This window comes from Acanthisitta chloris, unplaced genomic scaffold, assembly GCF_000695815.1.
Source record: "Acanthisitta chloris isolate BGI_N310 unplaced genomic scaffold, ASM69581v1 scaffold8069, whole genome shotgun sequence".
NCBI classification, from domain to species: domain Eukaryota; kingdom Metazoa; phylum Chordata; class Aves; order Passeriformes; family Acanthisittidae; genus Acanthisitta; species Acanthisitta chloris.
In genome coordinates, this window is record NW_008693007.1 from 1 (window position 1) to 22388 (window position 22388).

Consider the following 22388-nt stretch of genomic DNA (forward strand, 5'->3'; position numbering starts at 1 on the left):
TGACCCTTCACAGACCTGAGGAATTAGTCTTACAGCTGACTAGACCCACAGGATGCATCTCAGAGCTACAGCTCCTTACTGAAAGCCCTCCCTCCTCAATGAAACCAATAGCAGTGACTGTCCTTTCCTCTCCTACCAGACTCTTAGCTTATACAACTTCAGACTTGCAACAGAAAAACATACATACTTACAATCCTTACATTATCAGTAGGGTCAAATCTCTTATTTTACAATTATGTTTCCAGAGTTGTCTTGAATCAAACCAATGCTCCAAGACCAGAACTATCACATTAATGGTTACTTTTCTTTATTATCTACAGAATCTTTTCTGGCCAAAGTAGTAAAGACTCTATAGGAGTTGGATAACTTTACAAGGTGACGGCATTTCTGTGTTTATTGTAAGCTATTTCTATTGTGAATTGCTAACAACTTTTCAAAGTGCAACACTGATTTGGAAATGCAGGCACACTAATACATCAATTGCCATGACTAATGTATAAACTTTTAATGACCTTGACAAAATCAATCTTTCATTGGGCAAGTGCCACTATTTTGACTGTACAAAATGTTTTGGAAATATGTTGAAAATTATACTTGTTTTGGAAAATATTTCAGGATTTCAGTATAGCAAATGGAGCTATATTAAATAAAAGTTTGACATGGAGAAGTGGAGAGCACTCCAAGGTTGTGCAAGTCTTTTTACTTTCTTTTTTTTTAAAAAAAGAGATATTCTCCAAGTGTTGTACATTCACAGAATGCTGACTTTTATCCAAACAAAGTTAAGAAGATAAAATATTATCTTGAATGTTTTTCAGTTTCATTCAGTCACTGTCATCTTCTTGTTTCAGACCACCTCCTTGTTCAGTATCGCCCTCTCCATCGCTTTCCTTGTCCCAGTCCTTCATAGATGCTCCCATCATGAAGTCATCACGCAGTATATTCCATTCTGGCCCCTCTTCAGACTTCACTTCACCCTGAATGTTTGAGGGAAGGAGAAGAGAGAACAGAGGAACACAAGATGAATGTGAAAGGCAGTAAAAGGTGGAAGCTCTTTGTGCAATCAAAATAACATCTCCTACAATTTGGTAGGGCTAGCTCTTTATCCAAATGGTACAAACAAACATGCAGGACAACCATAAATGACTTGATGCTAAAAAGCAAACTTCTTTTAACCAACCAATAAAAGAAATATGGGAACAAAACAATTATTCCACATGGATGAAACAGTCCACCCTGGGCATGGCTTCCTTTATTAAAATCTTTCTTGGCAATCAGAATGGATTCATGATATCATTTATTAACCCCCAGGTGCTGCTTCATTAGAACACTTCTTGGCACATTTCTAAAACACAAATATGGATTTAATAAAGGCTTAACCCCCCCAATTTAATATTTAACATATTCTATGATACATGAACCAAATCCCCTTTATGTGGGTTATTACTTCACTACCTGGGCTTGTCATATAGTACAAAGCTGCCTCTTAAAGAAACAAAGTTGATATACACTTAGCAAGCCAACAACACCTTACTCCAAATTCTCTTGAAAGTGGATAAAACTGAGGCCCACTATACAGACTGGTGAATAATAAAGAAAAGTGACAGAAGTGTAGTTTCAGGCTAGCACTGAAAACAGTGCTTGGTTGCAGTTCTTTGACGTGACACATTTGGGCAGTGCAACAGCCCCATCCTGTGGCAACAGTTTTAAAGAACAGCTTGAAGCTATTCCTACATTCTTACTGCAGGAAAACATTAAACGCTGTTCAATGTACTGATAAGGATTTATCTCTGTGGTTTACACTTTTGTAGCAAAACACTTCTGATGAACAACATGGCTCAATGTCCAGCAGACAAGCAAAAATTTGTGCTACCGAAGTGGAATTAGGGGAACTGAAAACACTAATTTAGCTTTCCAGGGTCTTTGAAACAGAGTTAATGCTGGCATCTTGTGTGCTTTCCCACTTCCATGCTCAAAAAGATGGACCTCAGCTGACTCATCCTAGTTTAAGTGAGTACCACCTCCTGATACCATACAGTGGATGGGATCACCTGTTACAGCATCCTCTGCAGATGCAGATTTGCCTACTAGATGCAAAAAATCACAGTAAATGTATGATTACTGTAGACATTTGCTCATGCCTCTTCTCTGTCATGCATCTAGGAATGTGATACATAGAACCACGGCAGGTTTAAGGTGATGTCTGTGCAGTCTTTGGGAGAGAGCACCATACAGAATTTAATAGCAGGAGAAATGAGGAATAAAGGATGTAGGTTCATCACTGTAAATTTAACACATCATATCACAACAATAGAAGTTATTTGACTGCAAAAAGTGCCAAACAAAGTATGTATTTTTAATAGGTAAACAAAGCAGAAATGCTCAATCTGACTTATTTTTGAAACATTCTGCTCACAAAACAGGGTAACAAGTCTTAACATTCTCCCTCCCTAAAGGAATCTTCCAAGGCCCAGCTCAAAAAAAGAGAAACTCCACAGCTGTTCCTCAAGATGTTTGCACTGTGTTTTGGTTTGGGGTTTGCTTTTGTGTCTTTGCAGCTGCTCTCATTAGTGCCTACACCCATCGACAATCCCTCTTTCCCCCAGGGCAGTGCCTCCTAACCACTTTCCACTCTTGCAGCAATTCACTTCAAATGCTATACCCAGTAAGGCCTAAAAATCATCTCAGACAGGGCGATCAATTACCTGGAATTAAAAACCTGCAGATAAGGTATGTCCCTAGGCAGACCTTAAAATATTCACTTGGGAATAATCTGTACTAATGCAAACACAGGTACTCTGTTCTGGGATGCAAAGAGAGGGTAACTTTTTTTTTCTTTTTTTTCCCTATATTGCAGTTGTTTTATATGTTTACCTTTGCAGAGTAGAGAATGGTTAAAAAATTTACAAAAATCACCAAGCTTTTTTCTTTTTTGATTCCAGATCTTTTATACATCACCGTTTGAAGACTGAAATTTAAGAGAGTTAAATTTAAAATACTTAGATGGAAATATCCCATATTCCTTACAAAACAATCCACTTTTTTCAATAATAATCTCAGCAGAAATTCCAATTTCTTCCCAGATGTGCAGGACAGAGATGTATTTATTTTTTTGCTTGTTTTGTTTTGATTTTAAACAGCACAGAAGCAGAAGATTATGTCAGCTATTGTCAGTGGAAGGCTCAGGATTTGAAAAACCCAGTCTTCAAATTCAGCACAAGCTACTATCCAGCAACCATCAGCCCCTCTTTCTGGCTATGTCAAGTGAACAACAGGACAAAAGCAGAACCTTAACAAAAGAGGGATGCTGATCCTCCATAGCATTACCCACTATGTAAGGCACCACAAAGGCATGAATGAAGTTTTACAAGCCCAAAGGAGAAAGACAGAGGTAGCATGTTCCTGCCTCAATGATGAAGATTTAATGCTTGAAAGCAAATATTTAATCAATTTTAAGCATACTTCCAAGTGAAGAAAACCCCTTGTTCAGTATCTTCATTCCTAACTAATTTACTGCTCTATATTCCCCCCAGAATAAAGACTCCCCAAATCTACTGTACCACAATATATTCCTGGAGTTTTAAGAAAATATGCAGCAAGACCATTTGTACAATTAACAATTAGTACAACTGTAACATCACTTCCCAACTTGCTTTATGTAAGAATGTTAATACACTTAGGTTTTCAATGCCATAATCTGGTTTCATCTAAATAAAACAAAACTGATTCTTGGCACATGGAAAATAAACCAGCTTTCAATCTATACAATTGCTTTTGAACTTCCACTCAGCTGATCATGCACATGTCACTACAACAAAGCCCCCTCTGAACATCCTCAAAAAAACCCCAAAGCAGGCTATATAAACATTAGAGTGTAATGCTACATAACGTGGATCATTCAGTAAGACGAGGAGTGAAAAATTCTGGTGTTGCATTTTTTCCTCTTTTATACGTACATTGAAATGGGTTTGTTCTTTGCCAGAAGGTGTGGCAACCTACTTCAAAAGGTCTGAGAAGCAGCAATTAGTACAATACCTCAAGAGTCACTGGTACAGGGTGATGCACTTGCTATCATGAGCCAAAATAAGACCAAAATGCAAATGTGGTTACTCTAGTGCAAATATGTACTTGCTGTGATGTGCCAACAGCCCAGTTCAAAAGAGATCATATAAATAAGACCATCTTGCCTCCTTGGTGTGCCACCTAAGCTATCCCAGCATTAGCTCAAGTCTCACACAAGTAGGGCTCTATAGTGGGGACACACTTCCCAAACTAATTCTGGTTTGAAGACATACCCTCTCAAATCTGCACCAGGATAAGATGAACTAGAATTCTTAGCCAAGTTGAAATAAAACTACCCATCCTCCCAACAAAGCTTAGTTTTGTCACCTAGAACAAAACAGCCATCCCTTGCAGGATCCAGGCTGGAACTGACTCCTGGGTGCTTTTGAAGGAATTGGTCTATGAAAGCCTCATGGTATAAGCAGCATTTATACAATCAAGATCAAGTTAGAAATCTCCCTGTTTTGGTTCATTTACTTACCTTCACAAAAAACTGAAGCTCTCTACTCCTGAAGCTACCAGAAGCAGCAGCAGGATACTTGTAACCATACATAACTGCTTCAATCTGCAAATGAGTGCCTTAGCTCAAAGCCTGTTTTCCTTTGAAAGCTTAAGGGAATTAAGTTAAGCCACAGGACACTGTCATTTTCATCTCTTGCTTTACTGGCACAGCAACATCCTAACACCAGCACAGGAAAGTTTGCCAGAGCATTTCAGAACCTTATGCTTAAGCAGACCCAAGTCCATAATGCTTATTGATAAATAATGGCATTAGAAGATATGCCTTGAAATCAGGGCACACAGATGAAAGACAGCATTCTCCAGCTCATGTCACTTGAGCATACTCCAGCTTCTGCATCTGCAAAGCAGCAAATATACCTGTACTGCCACACAGTCTACGGCCTGAGTCCAGAAGACAGTAACTGCAGAGTAGTAAGAAAGGAACATTTTTCAGACCTAGGAGTTACAATCAGCATACTGGACTCCCACGCCTTTGCTCTGTAAAAGATGAAATGCCAGAGCTTGCAGGGGCATCTCTCTTTACCATCACCTACAATAAACGTTTATTTGTACTTGTCAGGGAAGGAATTTCTAACATAAATATCTCTCAAGCAACAGCTTTAAGCCCTGAGAAAACAATTCTAACATATCTAATTAATCTGAACTGCCTCCTCAGGTTCCTCTGTTCTGCTCAATACAAACATCTAAGCCCCTGAAATACAGCAAAGCTTTTGTCATGACGCTGAAGATCCACATAACTGCCAAAACACATAACATCTGATAATTACCCTCCCTGCCAGCCTGCATCTTGCTCCAAATGACTGCTGCTATTCAGTTTCTCATCCCCAAGCAAGTCAGTTTAAACCAAGCTCAAAAAATACAAACAAAACACCACAGGCATACACTAAGGTGTGCTAAGTCTCAATTTAAAACAATAACAATAAAAAAACAACTTGGCAAAAAAGGCCAAGGAAATGAAAAACAAAGGGCACCAGCATAATAATTTCCCCTAAGTTCATCTTCAGCAATATCCAAGCTCACAGGGTAAGAAATAAGCTTCCCCTAGGTTGGGAAGAAATAAAGAAAACTGCAGCCGAAGTATTTAAAGTAGAAATATAAGCAGAAAACAAAATGTAATGATTTTTAACAGAAAAATGATCCTTGGCTTTGATCATCAGTGCTGCTTGCAACTTTATCTAATTCGAACTACAGCAAGATCTTAACTCAAAAGAAAGGTTCCTAAGCCTGATCTGCAAGCTGAGAATATAACCTGTACCCCTATTATCTTGAACTTCTGAGCTGAATTCTCACAGCAACTCACTCTGGGAAGCATTTTTCAGCTTGCAAAACACATGAGCTGCACAAGAGAAATCTATTCTGCTGAAGCATAATTCTACACAATAATTTCTTCCTTAGTGTAAGAGTTATTCAATACCTATTTACGTCCTCTCTCTGAAAAATTAGAGCAACTAAACCAAGGTGCCTTGGTATACTTGAAGTGACATTATACTGTGGATATCAACAGTGGCACAGGAGATTTACTCAGATCACAAGGTCTCTCATACACATCAGAATCTTCTCTGGCAATTCTAGTAAGTTAATCTAAGAATGAATTTATTTTTTTTTTTACAATGTGTTTTGAAACCTGCTGTTCCTGTTCAAACTTCTCTGCAAGTAACATACTGGAATTATCACTACAAGCACAACAAATACTGATTTTCCTTTTGAGCACAGCCAGAAGACCACCCAGAGCTTAATGACCTGCATGAGGAATCTCCCCATCCTCACATCCTCCTCTAGGGTTTACTACAACTGGGGATGTGTGAATGAGAAGGAATGTTTTGGGTTGGCACGCAAAGGCTTAAACATGTCCCAGCTTTAGAGGGGTCAGAACTGAATTACAGAATTTCCAAAAACAATCATTAATCAGGACCTAAGCAAAGAGGAAGATTCACTAGCATCATTATTAAGTGCTCAGTTGCAAAGAAGAATCTTAGAAGAAGCTTAGGAGAGAACAGATTTCCTCAGCCTTAGCTGACCAGAAACCTCATAAATTGTTATTTCTGTTAGAATAAGCAAAAATATTTTAAGAATTCAAGCGTAACACAGGACCCTTCTGCATAGAGGACCCTCTGGAACTCCTCAGTCTGTGCTGTACTTAAGCTTCCACAGCAGCCATCTGAGAATCCTTTCTGCTGCACAAGGAATTTCACCACATGTTGCTTCAAGACAATATCTGACCATACTGGCATCAAGATTCCCTTTACATGTTTTAATGAGATGATGAATAGCATGGGTATGCTACACCAGGAGCTGCTCACAGAAAATAAAAACTCACCTGAAAATAAGATTCACCTAATGAAACAACCCTATAGTTAAGTTACAACACAGATATAAACTGTTACCTTTACCCATAGTAACAGTTCCTCTTGTGAAATACATTCTGTACTTTGTAACTCATGTTCTGCAAAATACAAAAATGACAATGTTGCAAATATTAAGTAATTACATTATCCTTCCAACTGTCCAGCCAAAACACTCCACTGACATAAGAAAAATAAAGCTCCACAAGTATGCATTTTTAAGTAGGTACCTTAAGAAAATTAATTGTAAGATTAGCTCAAAGTAGACTGCAAATTATTACAGAGAAGATACTTGAAAAGATAGAAATAGCACATTCCCTGTATGAGGTTTTCATGCAACACATCAGGGCAAAAAGATTATAGACAGAACACTTTCAGTAAGGCATCAGTACTCATTGTCAGTCCTTGTAAAAAGAAAACTGCTTCATCATCCTCATCTATATGGCTTTACCTTCACATCTGCAATGCCTGTTTATCAGCAGTTATACTGCTGACAGTGGAAATCCTGCCTACCATACTGGCCATAACTATCTGTGTATTCACCTGTTACTCCTACCCTTGATTCACCTCTAAGTCCCCACACAGCTTTCATTTTTCATCTACTAGATCGATAAGATCCTTAAAGCAAAGACTGCACAGCACCAGGATCTATTAATACCTGACATAAAGACCCAATGAGCACTGTGGCTGACAACAACATATGATCAAGACTTTTGTATTTAAAGCAACACGTTAGACTTTCATTGCTTATCAGACAAAATGGTATCCAAACTAGTTGAATCATAGTTCTGACTTGGAAAAGACAATGCAGTCCATCAAACAGAACCACTTTTCATGCCTCAGATAACCTGCCTGCAAAATATTGTTCATTTTATACTAAAAAGCATACTGTTAATTACCAAAACCAATCTTACATGGACAACTCCTTACCAGCTTCTATCATTATGAAATGCCACACAACTTCTCTCACAAGGGATAAAAAAGCATCCATCCATCAGCTGCTTCTACATTTCTTAATGTCTATTTCCTGCAGTAATGAAGATGTGAGAAAGTTTAAAGATTAAACCTAAACATTACTCAGATCCACAGCAACATTCTTGTTGCAAGCTGCACAGTTCCTGAACCATAAAGCTGTACTTGGAAAATATGCAGATACAGAAAGAATGCCTAGTAAAAAACATCCAGTCAAGATTAAGGCCTTCAGTGTGGTATTCCTCAAAGTCATGTACTCATATCTTTCAACTGTCTACCTTAGACAAACATTTCTGAGTCACAACAGATTTTTATTGGATGTCACCCATTTATGCAAAAAAATTATACATGACCTCAACCTCACCTGGGTACCTAAAATTTTCTGCAGGTTTTTATAAAAGCTTGCCTGTTGGCACAGTAAGGAAACATGCAGAGCTGCAGCTGTTTGGAGTGTTTTTTGATCCTTTTTCTTAGAATAAATTAGCATCTTGCAAAAATTTGAATAATCTGAATGTGGCTGAAATTATTTCCTACAAATGAAGCTGAAATCATCCACTGTTTTTCATCATGATTCAGCAAGAGGCGTAACATAGTGAGTCTCAAAAGGTTGTCTCAAACAATGAAGGCTACGGTAATGACCATGTCCATCATCCAGCACTTAAGAAATCATCGCACAGAGTAGCTGATGAGGAAGAAGTGGGGCTTATAAAAAACTTTGTCTTCCTGACTCAGGACTTCCATTTGCATTTGAGTCCAAAAGAAGTATAAGGATCTAAAAAAATAGGCAGGAGGATGAGAGGGAAAAAACTCCAGAGCCCACAAGGAACTTGCTTTTGTGTAATTTTATTACTAAATATGAAATACCAAGGAGTTTATGTCTACTAAGCAGCTTGCATGACTAAACCTCCCTACCCTCACTGCCTTTACTTAAATGGCCTTTGCAACATATGCTAAAGGTCTCCAAAACTAAGTCTGATTTTATATTCCTGTAATTTCCCTCATACCATCACGTGTGAGTGGTAAACTCACTAAGGAACAGACCATACCCCTCAACACTCCCAGGCTGCTTTCTAAAAGCAGTTTAAACCTGAAGAAGGAATATGTAAACTGCCCATGATCCCAACCCCTTATCATAGCCATCTGGCTACCTTTTCTCTGCATTTCTGACCTTCCTGTCTCTATGTTTCTGTATGGGTTTTCCCGTCAGCTGCAGGTGGAGAAGTAATGACACAGGCCACCTGTAGAACACTGTCCAGTGTTCAGAAAAAAACCAAACAAACAGAGGTCAGATTTTTCCAAGAGACTGCTTTAGTACCATTTGTAATAGTACTAGGTTTTTTTAAAAAAAGGTGTGCTTTCTAAACTTGCAATAAATTTCAGAAACACTCATTAAAAACTGCACAGATTTTCCCATAGAATAAAAAGTACAAAACTCAGCAACCCTCTAAGCATTGGAAGCTGGAAGCAGTTTGACCCAGCACTCCTGAAATCTACCAAGATAAACAGATGGGTAGATGCCCACAGAGGTCATACATAAAGCACATCTGCTAATTCAACACTCTGGAAATCAGAACATTTTATACCTTAATAAAACTTCAAAGTAAAGGAATCACTTTTCAAGATAATTTGCAGAAGAAAATGCTTAGATGGGGGAAACAAACTTGGTCACATTGACAAGCTCCACCCAAATATTCTTACTTTGAGAGAAGATTTTTTAGGAAACTTTATGAAACGTTTAGATGTATTCTTCTCTGAGTACACTGCCCTGCCTGTAAGTGTTATGAACAAAGCCAAAAGTGGAGACTTGTTTATATAAGGTTTCCAACTCAATTTACTTGATAAAAGTCTAATAGGATTTGACTTTTTGTGCTTTGTGTACTTACAGGAAGATTGAAAGAGGATGTACGCCACAACTTTTTCAAATATGGTTGTTTTAGACATAATTTTACTGAAAAAAAAAAAGCCTTGCAACATCATATGGGAAAACAGAACACCATCATAGTATCCTGTGCACTAATAAACAAATATCAAGGCAAGTTACTCTCAAACATGACAGATGGAGCTGTCTCAATATTGCTTGACATTTCAATCACAGGACACTGTATTGACTCAAAAATTTGCCAAACTTCAACTGCTTCATGATGAAGGCTTTTGTAATGTTTCAGCTAAAATCACTTTATTCCTTATCACAGAAAAGCAAAATATTGTGTCTTCGACCCTAAGGAAGAAAGAAAGAGACATTTCCTACAAGAATCCATTAAAACCTTGCATCATTCATTCTTTCTGAACTGAAAAATCAGTTAAGGGTGTATTGGGAACATGTCTTTTGCTATCTCCATGAACACTTGCCTGGATCTGGACAAGTTATAAACATCTGGAGGACTGCCCTCTCCAAACCTGAGGTTGATACAACAGGCGTTTAAGTATCCGAATTCTCTTAAGACATCTGTCCTCACTGATCACATACTATCTGCATCTCAGAAGACAGCATTAAGCTGTAATGCCTGTGACTCATGATGACAAATAGGGAATTGGCCTTTCTGTGTCAGCAGCTGTCAGAGGTGCTCTCGAATTAAGGAACAGGATGCTGAGCTGCATACTTGGCCCTCAGGTGCAGGGGGAAAGAACCTGCCAGGAACATGAAACAGGAAGAGGATCAAAAAAAAGAGGCTGATGGAAACAAAGCGCAAAATCACACTCTTTTTCCCTCCCTGACTTCAGATCGAGTACCTGAAAACGAGGACAGAAAGGGAAATCTGAGATTAAAAACACAGGGAAAAGGGTGAACCTAGTGAAATATAGCCTATCACACAACCCTTAATCCTCTTATCTCGAGTTGAACTCGCAGTGTCAAGCTCTTGATATCTATCAATCACATTTAAATATCGACAAAGACCCACATTCCCATGTTAACACAGATGGGTGTTACCAGCTACACCAGACAGGCAACTGATTTTGCACATCTTAAAAACTAACCTGCTGATGACCCAAACTGGGTAAGTCAATATATCTTCTTGAAAACAGATTTAAAGTTAAAATTTTACCATCAAAAAACTTCTCATGCTGCACAACAACCCTTTGCCTTAAAGAACATAAGGAATTTAGGATATAGCAACCGGTGGCAGGCTGCACTGCATTTATCCCTAAGGATCAAAAGCAGAATGCAGCATACAATTGGGTAGGTCAGCAACCTTCTGGTACAAAATTATGTTAAAAGCATCAGCTCCAAACACACATGAGTTGACTTCCAAGGAGATGTACATACATTTGAGAAAAACAGATACAAATGAAGCATTCAAAGGAATACAGGTTAAAAGTTTCTGCGCATGTGATGAGAAGACATTTATTAAAACTGGGAGAACACATCTATTTTGGCTGCAGCTGAACTAAATTAATACTTGGCTGCCCCCTCAAATCTGCTGGAATACATGCACGCCTGGTTAATCTTTCAATTAGTTCTGTAAAACCAGCACACAACACCTGCAGTAATAAACTTCTGCTACTCTGCAATGCCATTATCACCTAAGGAAAAAAAACCTTTCCTTTTAAGATTAAAAGAGGTGTTGATACACCATACCAAATTTGTACAAGTCATCTCTGCCTTCATCCACAGTTCAGAAACAAATTATTTCACTTCAAACAGGTATATGGATGAAAAAAGATTCTTTTTTTCCCCACTTCTACACTGTGGTAACAGTGGGAAAAAAGCAGTACATGCTGATAGCCAGTACTTTTATGCAGCTGCAAGAAAAAGAAAGCAGTCACTTGCAGAGTTTTTAAACAAATCTAACTTTTAAGCTGAAAAGCACATTTTATAACCTTATTTAACCTGAAAAAGGAAAGCCCCCTTGCCACTTCTTGTATCCCAGCAAGAATAGCAGTCAAAGTCAGTAGTACCCTCTAGCCCTTGAACAATCTTCAAACTACTGCTTACAATTACAGTCTTATGAACAAAAGAAAAAATCTATAGTAAATCACTGTGCTTACAAATTACTTACCAAACATTAGGAGCATCTATAAAATATGCTTCAGGCAGAAGGAACTTTTCTGGAAAAGCACTTTAGTTCAAGTCCCATATGAGCAATAGCTGATATGAAATAGCGTTTGTATTCTTCTCCACTCATCTTCCTTCCCATCAATAAATTATTTTAGAACAGGTACTATTTTGAGACCAAAACACCATTTTTTTCCAGATGCCATCACAACACAGGAAACAAATTGTACCTCCAGGTCAGGCAGAAAGCACAGCTTGCAGAAAAATTACCTTGCAGAATTTGGATCATGGTCACTTAAGTAGACCAGGAAATCCTGCTCTTACTTCCATCACTGAAATGCTCTGCCACAGATCTGGTGTGAGAAAACTTACAAGCTGAAGCAAACATAGGTGATTCAGAAAACCATCCTACAAGGGCCTAACTGAAAATGAAAGGTTCGTGAATGCAGGTTATGCCTGTCACAAAGATTATCTGTAACTTTCATGCCAGTTGCTTCTATGTCACCAGAAAATGTTTTACCACCCAGCAATGCTTTACAGCAAGCAGCACAAATGACAAGTGAAAAGTCAAGATGAAAGCCTCTGATACTGAACAACCCTGTTGTCACTGACACACTGTAAGGGAGAAGAGCGAGGCTGCTCTGAGAATGCTAACTCTGTATTTCTTTATTTCCTTGCAATTAAGATTTCACGATCTCATGTAATTCACTACATCAGCCAACACGTCTGTGCAACTCTAAGAGATCAGAAACTTCACTCAAACCTGGAACCTCAGAGCACCCAAAAATTTCTGAAGGACCTAAAGAAAACAAAAGATTGCTGCAAGGATTCTCTTATTGCCACAACCTATTTCTGTATTTCTTCTTTAGACACACAGATGACTTCAGCCTCCAGGGCTAGAAAAACAGCATCTCTGATATGTAGCTTTTCTAAACCTGTAGTTTAACAATGTTTCTTACAGTGTCTTGCAGGTGTGAAGCTGCAAGGTACAACCAACACATACTGTAATGGAAATGAGGTCTGTAAGGTCTATGTTGAACAAGATTGAAATATCTCATATCTGCCAATAAATGCTTCCAAAAAACCATACCCCAAAACTTAAAAAACCCTACTCAAATGACAAACAAGTGGGATTTCTTTTTAAGAGGAAAATGATTACATTTTTCTCCCACATTGTAAAGCTTCAGAAAAGGTGGTGAGGGGAGGGAAATTAGATGATCTTACCCAGACACAAGCATCATGCACAGTACCTTGGAAAAAACAGGAAAAAATATTACACAAGTCAGCTGGCTCAGCAAGGATTAAGAAATACTTTGATAAACAGCTAATGATATGAAAGCAAAGCTTTTGGCTCCAGCTCAGAAAAGTAATTACTCCCATCTGGGCACACAAACCCCCAAGAAGGACTACAGTTGCAAAAGAAGGGCACAGGAAAACTTTCAGAGTCTTACAGTCCTCCTTTCATAGTTCCATTGGTAGGTGTATGCCAAGTAATGTTTAAGGCAATGGCTAAAACTATCCAAGACTACAAACGACGTTCTCACAGGACACAAGTTACCTGTCCTTCCCATCCCATCAATGCATAAAACTGCTGGAAAAAGAGAACAAAATTTAAAAAGTGGCTGTGCTCCCATAAAATCCCACTGCTGCAGATGGGCCTTTACTAAGCATTTAATTTCTTTTTCTCACACATATATACCTGACTAAATAGTCAGTCAGAACAGAGCTTTAATAACTTTAATAAGAGGTTTCTTCAACAACCCCTGACATTTGGAAGAAACCACTAAACTTTCAAAAATATGCAGCAAATTTTGCATTCAAATATGCTGCAGAGCAAGAAAAAAAAACCATTTTATCATTCTCACAAATACAGTCAAGTCTCCTTTCACAGCACAAGGCTTGAGTCAAAAAAGGTTTGCTTTCACTGGTAAAACTTTATTCTGCTATTTTTCCCCGATGACTGCTTGTTTTATGTGGGTGGGGTAGTGTTTTATTGTTCTGGACTGCATTTTAATTGATGGCAGAGTGCCTGGAGTTTGGGATTGGCATCTCTTCCATTGTTTTTGTTGAGATACATAAATGTATTTCTCCCCTCTTTCCTAAAAATGAAATACAAGCTATACTTTCAATTGCTAAAAAACAAAGCAGGCCGATACAAAAAACAAACCCACAAAACAAACAAAAGCTTTCAGACTGCAAAAACAATCTACCAAACTCTTGCTGCAAGAAATTCACTACCGAAAAGCCTCATCACTGCTTACTATCCTCTGAAAAACCCTCAAAGACTAAGAAGCAGAGATATGTCAGTGGAGGCCAGCAGTACTGTTCAGTGGCTAAATGTCTGAGTAATTCTGAGAAGGAGATTGAAGATCACATTTTGGCCTCAACCTCAAGCATCAACAACTACCAGGATGGGAGCCTGCTGAATGAGTAAGATATGTTCTCAAGAGAAAAGAAGGCAGATTAAGAACAGCTTGAAAAGGAGTTATTAAAGAGTTTGGTTCAGTATTGAATGGAGAGTCACTGAAGCAAAGGCAATGAGGGAGACAGGAACCCCTAGGGAGTAGTCTATCTAGGCAGACACACTATTAAAAAATCCAACCAAAACCCAACTCCCCATCCAGATTTTGTTCAGAAGCAATGTGACAGTAGCACCTATACTAACACTCAAACCAACACTAACCAGCCAGCATCTAAAGCATCTCCAGAGCACTTAAATGCAGTTACTGATACTGCCAAAATGATACTTCATTTTTACATAGTATAGAAACATTTGCAATCTATATTTTCTGACCTACTAATCAGCAAACTGCCCTGCTACAATCTGACACAAAGAAAACAAAGGACCTAGTTCGAGCCCAGCTGTTGATTCAATGCTGATTACAACAGTAGTTGGCACTGCTGTCACTCTGATATTTCAGGGGATAAAAAATAAATAAAGAAAAGAACCACACACACACATACACACACACCCCTGACCCATACAAGCAAGCTGGAATTATTTAAGGAGAAATAAAGTGTCAGCACCAAACTAAATTGTTCTCATTATCTGAAGAATTTAAAAAATACTTTAAAATTATACTTGCATGAAAATCCTATGAGCATTTCATGCCAGGCAATGTTTCAGCATGTTCCCCAAGAGCACACAAACAAAAAACACATGACAAACCGTTGTCTCCCAACTGATTAAAGTATTTCTTCCTGGCACAGAAAAGCACTTAGTTAACTGCTGTGAGTCTGGGCCAACAGCAGTATTCCACCCACTACCAAGCACAGAGTTCAAACCTGAACACAAATACGCTTCAGAAATGTGCAGCTTCTGAAATACAAGAAAGAGTATTTCTGAGCAACTTGTTCTCAACCCTGAGCTACTTGGTTGAGTTGAAAGAGCTGATAAAAAAGCTGGACAACTCCAACTACGCTGTGTCTCTCTTAAATATGTTTGGAAAAAGTGGAATGTATTTCTTTCCAAAACATCGTAACAGCAATGAAGCAACATCAGTCTAACACACATACAGAATAAAGGAAAGAAAAGCCTACATATAATGTTCAATATGTCTCTGTTTCTTTCTGTTGTGGTGTTCACTTGTATGGCAAATCCCTTCAGTTCCAGATACCATAATCATCCAAAGGAAGTGAGTTTGACATGACCAATCTGTGGGTACACACAAGTAGTACAGTCTAATACACCGTGTAAGACGAAGAGCCTCCTCACAATTTTAAGGAGCTAACTATTATTGGCCAAACTCCAAATGTCACAACCCACTAAAATCTAGCAGTTGATTCCATGCTTGGTGCAAAATCCAAGACAAAAGCCTATTTTTCATATTCTTCTTTTCAACACACAGCTAAATCAAGTTACTTGTATACAAGGCTTGATGTCTTATAAGAAGAGCTTACAGCATTTTGTACCTTGATACTCAAAAGACAAGGAAAACAGGCTAAGAGCTACTTGTTCCCTTCCTAAGAACTCTCAAAAAAACCCAGCCCTTTGGATCACAGCTGTTATGAAGAGCAGCCACATTAATGGACAGCAATTACACTGAGAAGGTATCTTGCATGCATTTTTCTTCTCACAGACTAAGCCTACCTGTTTACTTTTTGTCGCCTTTCCAACAGGATTCTTGCTGCCTTTAGCACCATCCATGTTTCTTAAAACATTGATGAAATCTTTCTTTGAAACAGAAGACATCAGTTTAGCACGCTGCCTCTCAGAGCTCCCAGCTTTCTTCACCTTCTCATCAATTTTCTTCTGGTGCGTCCTGACTGCATTAAATAATTGTACAACACCTCTGGGATAGGGAAAAAACAACAAAACAAATCTTTTAACTCAAGTTCCTTTTACAGAAATGAACCACCCACCAAAGCAGCTAATCACTGCAGATACTGGATGGCTTCCAGCTCCCCAAAATTGTTACCTGGAACTTCAGTTTGCTTAAGGAGAAACATTTACTACAACAAGAGACTTTCAATTTTCACTCCTTCTTCACACTTACTGCTAGGAACCAGTAACAAACAAATCCACAAATAACTACTCAGACCCTGAAGTAAGCATGGTAACATGGCATTGAGATGAGTGCACGAGCATGTTTTATCCTCAGAAGCATGTTACTCATCCTACAATCAGCTATTAAATTCCTCAGGCAAGATCTTATGGGCAGATGAAGCAGGGGGACAAGGCAGAGGAAGGAGTAAGGAGACACACACAGGCAGCACATCAAGGTGTTCAACTAGTTCTGTGACACCAAACTACCACAACACAGAACAGGCAGTTGAACTTAACAGCTGTGGATCTAGTGAATCCTTTGTGGAGAACCAAAAAACCAGAATAATAGAAACAACTGTTCTGCATTTTTAAAGCATTAAATTAACAAAATGAGGGGATCCAACAAAGCACTCCTGTTAAGCAAACATTACTTTCTCATCTAAATTTTTACTCTTTCATAAAGCTTCCGAAATCCTTTGCTGAACTTGATACTGTACCATACAGACCTGTATATAAATCTCTCAGCTCCTGCTAGTCACTTTCTAAGAGTACAATCTGATTGGAAACAGATTACCTGCACAGGCCTTTTCTTCCCCTTTTCCTCTTCTTTTTGATATATGTACATTTAAGGAAAGCATTCAGAAAAACTCTTACCTTGTAGCAATTCTCTGAAGATTTCTTTCTTTCTCTCGGTCTTTGACCACATCTGGCTTCACTCGGCACATCATTTCCCATTCCCGCTTTTTATCGAGCTGCGATAGAAATACTGCGATGTGAAACAACATGGACATTCAAGAATGCAGCATACTCTGATAGAGTATGTAGCAGAGGGACAAAAGAAGTAAATGTGCGAAGTTCAGTTTGGTTTGAGGATAAAGGGAGCTTCAACATGGGGCTGGACAACAGGTCTGAGGCAAGTCTCTTGCACTGACACACCAGGGACCACAGTCAAATCTCAGAGAGTCATCTGAGCAACAAAAGTCTAGAAAAAAATGCTTTCACACTGACAGCCACAAACAAGGAAATTATTCAAGGACAACTTTCAACTCCAAGACTTCACAAGCTGATCACAGAGAAATTTATACATAATAAAATCCTGCGACTATCAAGACAGGCATTTCAGATTTTCAGCCTTGGGAATTTGACTTCCCCCACAGAATTACCCCCAGTATAGCTTTGTGACCCACAGTAACACATGGCAAAGACTGCAACAGGAAGCACTGAAAACACCAGGAAGAGCACCAAGTGTCCACTGGACAACAACTCGTGTATGATATTAATTTTTGCCGTTTTTTTTGATGCTGCCTGTTTCAAAACCAAACCGATCCACTTTTTCATTACCAGGGGCTACAAAGTCACCAGCTTTATTTCTGGACCACTGGATTTCACCAACCTCTGCTTCGCGAGTAAGGTAGTGAATTTTTTGTTTCTCCTGTTAACAGTTCAACAGGGTTCTAGGCCTGGTGATGCTGATTAAATCTGCTTTATGCAAGAAGTCTTTAATGGAATTTCAGAGTCCTTATCTTTATAATTCCAGGCAGACTACTATGAATTTGTAAGTTTATGACCATGTTTTAGCCTTTGATCAAAAGAACTGCCCTAGTCTACCTTTCATCAGCAAGAAGTCAATGGAAGGCAGACTGCTTTCAAGGTTTTCTAAGGCAAACAAGTCAGTTTGGAGACCTGTAGCCCACCTCTGTTTTGCAGTATTCCCACTTATTTACTGAATGTGAACAGGTATTTAGGACAACCATAACTGTGCAGAGGCTGTACTGAAGGTCTCTGTATTTAAAAGGCAAGCTGTGGCCAAAACACAGCATGTCCCAAACTGTCAGGTGAATAATGTGGCTATCACACTGGAACAGAACTGGTAAGATGAGACATTAGAACTATTAATGCGTTTCTAGCCTGAAGGTATATCAATCACACCCTGGAATTAAAAGTTCCACTAAAGACAATGTAATTGCCAACATAGTTTTGGCTTCTTCATAGCAGTTTCAGAACCAGAAGCAACTCAGGGCATGGACACTGTAATAGAACACTCCTACAAGAAAAATCATCAAGGGGAACAAACAATGATTCACAACCACATCAGGAATTACTGCAATCTCAACCTTATAGATCTTGATTTTGGAAGCTGAGGCACAATTTCAAGTTTTCTTCTCTTTCTCCCTCTCACTTTCTGTGTTAGAGAACTATTCAACTTGTAAAGCCAACAGAGCAAATTACACCCCAAATTAACAACAGCAATTAGAAAACCAAGCTTAAAGCAGCTGCTTTCACCCTCTCAACAACAAAAACAACTTAAGCTGACAGACTGAAACAGTCCTGCTGCCAAAGACCAGCCTGCCTGATGACCCAGAAAAAGCAGCAAGGAAAAAAAGCCCCACACAGCATGACTGTCTGGAAACCAAAAAAACTGAAGCTACTCAAGATCACTGTGGAAGAGAACTACAAAACTCAGACAGTCTCAGAGCACTGTCCCAAATCGCTGCTGAGGTTATCTTGCAAGTCACCCATCTGACTGTGATTGCACATTAAATACTGCACCTTTTTCTCACCTTCATCCTCTTTGCCAGCCTTCCTTGTTTTTCCTTTTCTTTCTCCTTCTCCAGGCTTTTATTCTTGGCCAAGATGGTAGACTTATTCTGTGGAATCTTTTTGTTGAGCACTTTTGCCATGGCATCTGCCCAGCCTGAACTTGGGCCATCTTTGGAGCTTGTTGCCTCTTCAGCCGCATTGCCAAGGGCTGCTGTTTCATCTTCATCATCACCATCCAGAGCTTCAGCTCCTGAAGAGTAACTGTCTTCTGGAAGTCCTGAACTTAACTCAGAATCTAGGGATTTAAAAAAAAAAAAAAAAAGCATCAGGAGTTCTGTTTCTAGTAAGAATCCATCACTAGTGTAATTTGCTCCATATGTAAATGTTATCTGAGTTCAGGGTCATGTACTGCTGTGCATGTACTGTTACAATTAATTCCTCAAGCAGGCATACACCATCATAATGAATTTATTAGAAACTGCAGTGCAACTGCTTGCTCATCTCAGTGACAATTTTAAGTGATTGAAGCAGCTGGGTAAAAGGGAAAAGGCAGCCTTGGATATTTATTGTTAGATTAATGAATTTTTTACGTTTAGAGGTGATAATTGTGGAGGAAGCCCACTATATTTTCCAATTCAAAAATTGTAACTTACAAACACAGAAACACGCACAGGTATAGATGTATATGCACACTCACATCCAAATTGCAACAGTGACATCTAGTGTCTGAGCGCAAACAGCCACAGGCAGTAAGAAACCCGGAGCTGCGGGACATCCCTTACAGGAAAGCACAATCTGCTGAGGGAAAACCATGCCAGCATAAATACTATTACCTGAGCATAAAGAACACAGGGGAGACTGCTTTGTGAAATACAGAATCGAGACAGTTGTTGAGTAGCTCAAAAGAAACCAGAAGCACTGAGCTTTTCTGGTATAAGCAACTGTTCAGTTCTTGATACACAAATAAAACACCCCAGAATTCAAGTTTCCCTACCCTGTGAGCCCTTTAAAACGAAAAAGAAGGAATTGAAGTGACAACACCAAAGTTTGGAATCAAGCAATATCAAGACAGCAGAAAATAGCCAACTAGATGGCACATCAAACACCTGAAGAATCCACCATTTCTGTACAGTGGATCACACTGCAAAAATAAGTCTTCAGCAGTGCGGGTTAATAACTAAAATGAAACTGCTCCAAGCCTTAGGGTGTGCTAAAATATGTTTGGTTATTCCAGTGGACCCAACTTTATCATGTAATCAAGAGCAGAGCATACATGTGTCCTGCCACTATTACCTACTGTTCCACTAATATTTGTGCCACAGAAAATTCTAAATTACTTATCTTATATGCAACTTGCAAGGCCACAAATCAAGTGCTGGACAGATTAAGGCTGGTTTCTGACCCCTCCCACTCCCACCACCCAGAGGACAATTCCCCACCAGCTGACTCACTTTCATCCATCTACCACTCACACTAAGTTAAAAAGAGTATTTTAAAATCACCCTGTAAGTACTACTGAGCCAAGTGCTTTACTATGCAAGTACCACTCCATGCCTTGAACTACCTTTGTCAACCAAATCATTAAGAGAATGAAGCCAGGACTGCTTCACAAGATCTGTTTTCCATAAAACCATCCAGACAGACAGCCATTAATGATAGTCCCCATTAATCAACTGTCTATTTAATTACTCAGCAAACATAAACATAGACTCTGTTGCCAGACTCTCATTATTCTGCCTTCTCCATGTGTCTTTTTAAACCAGAAAAAAACCCAACATAGCAGCAAAACAGTGGCATTAACCAATTTAAAACAAAACCTCTAATGCCCAGGCACGTTTAGAGGCTTGGAGAGCATTTAGTTATCGTCATGGAAAGAAGCAAGATTATATGTTTACAAAATGAATGTGGAAGAGAAATAATTACTGAATACTTGGTCATCTGTATCAGTAGGGCTTTTACAATCACCAAGGCTAACACAGTCTTGCATCATACTACACTCAAGATAAATTATGGGATTTTTTTGTTTGGAAATTTAAAACTGATGAATTTGTTCAACACATTCAGAAACTACTTAAAGGCATTCTTTTAATCCATTTAAATATCAGGATGTCTCCATATCCTGAGTTCCAAATTTTTAAAATCTTTAAGAAAACTTCTTTATTCTACGTATAAAGAAGCAGGTGCTTCACCACATCCTGGTTCCTACATGAAAAATAATGTCAACTTTTCACCCCTAGGCCCTGACCATATTGCTATCTGTTTTTTAAACAAAGAACCACCCCTACTTGTTATTTTTTGATACCTACAAAATCTAATGACTTCCAAAATCCAAACCTGAATTCCCCACACTGCACTGGACCAACTTCTGCTGTTAGCCATAAAAACCAGATCAGACTTAGAAAAAGGAAAATTGCAAAAGCAGGTATTAATTTCCTTTACATAATATCTTCTGCCAATAAAATAGGAGGATAATGCCAGATAATACCAAAAACATTTTACGTTCCACAGTTACAGAAAGATTAAAGAAGCTTCAACAACCAGCCATAACTTATTCTTACCAGTTATTACCAGTCAACAGCACGAGATAAGGCAGAGGTATTTCAAAGTAATTTAAACTTGATTAACTCTTTCAGAAGTGGGACCTGGAGCTCTGTTTTGAGTTGCAAAGATCGATGCCTGGCATAGATTTAACATAACAAGTCTTAACTGTGTGTGAAATACATAGATACACCTCCATACTTTACTTTTTTAAACTTGCTCAGTGATTAAGGTGGAGACACATAGTTAAATACAGTAAACATTCAAAAATGAGCTCTGAAAGAAGCTTCCTCATAAGGCTTCCTTTTGGGTTCAGTTTTGTCCCTCAAACCAAACAGAATCAATGTGAGCTACAGCTCCAAATGGCCCAAAACCCTGATTCCTCCCAGAATAGAGAACCCCTCAAACCAAACAGAATCAATGAGCACTACAGCTCCAAATGGCCCAAACCCTGATTCCTCCCAGAATAGAGAAAAAAAAAAGTAACTGAATTACATCATATAATTAAGAAGCAATCACTACTAGTTATGTACACCCTCACAACACACGAGGAGGCAAGAATGAGTGAAGAACCGTGTGTTAAGGATGGAGTATGAGTATGTTTGTATTCTCCTAGTGGATCACTGTAACTGGCGCATCCCACGGCTTTCCTTCTGAGCAGGAGCAGATCCCGGTCTCGCATAGACACGGAGCTCGTCCAGCTTTGCACAGTCGCTCCCAGCTGTCCCAAGAAAGAGGGCAGCGAAAGTTATTGAAGTGGCCTCAGGGAATTACCGAGCTGCTGTCAGTATCCCCCGGGCTGAGTGGAGAAATGCCAAAGGGCACAGTGCAAGGGAACAAGGCACTGCGGGATGTCACCCACGGGAAGAGGCTTCACCAGGTGGCCGGGCCGGGACCCGCGCTCCCGTCCACCGCGCCGACCGACTCCAGCCCT

The 22388-nt window shown here is 39.0% G+C and overlaps 1 protein-coding gene across 1 annotated transcript; it reads right to left on the bottom strand.

The window, feature by feature from the left end:
• Positions 1-363: 363 nt before the first annotated feature.
• On the bottom strand, positions 364-19211 carry RRP15 (ribosomal RNA processing 15 homolog (S. cerevisiae); the record flags this gene model as incomplete). The annotated part of the gene is made up of 4 exons (XM_009082898.1): positions 364-974; positions 15980-16181; positions 17030-17127; positions 18937-19211. Coding segments are annotated over 4 exons (728 nt in total), but the record flags the coding sequence as incomplete, so codon positions are not given.
• Between the last annotated feature and the right edge of the window lie 3177 nt (positions 19212-22388).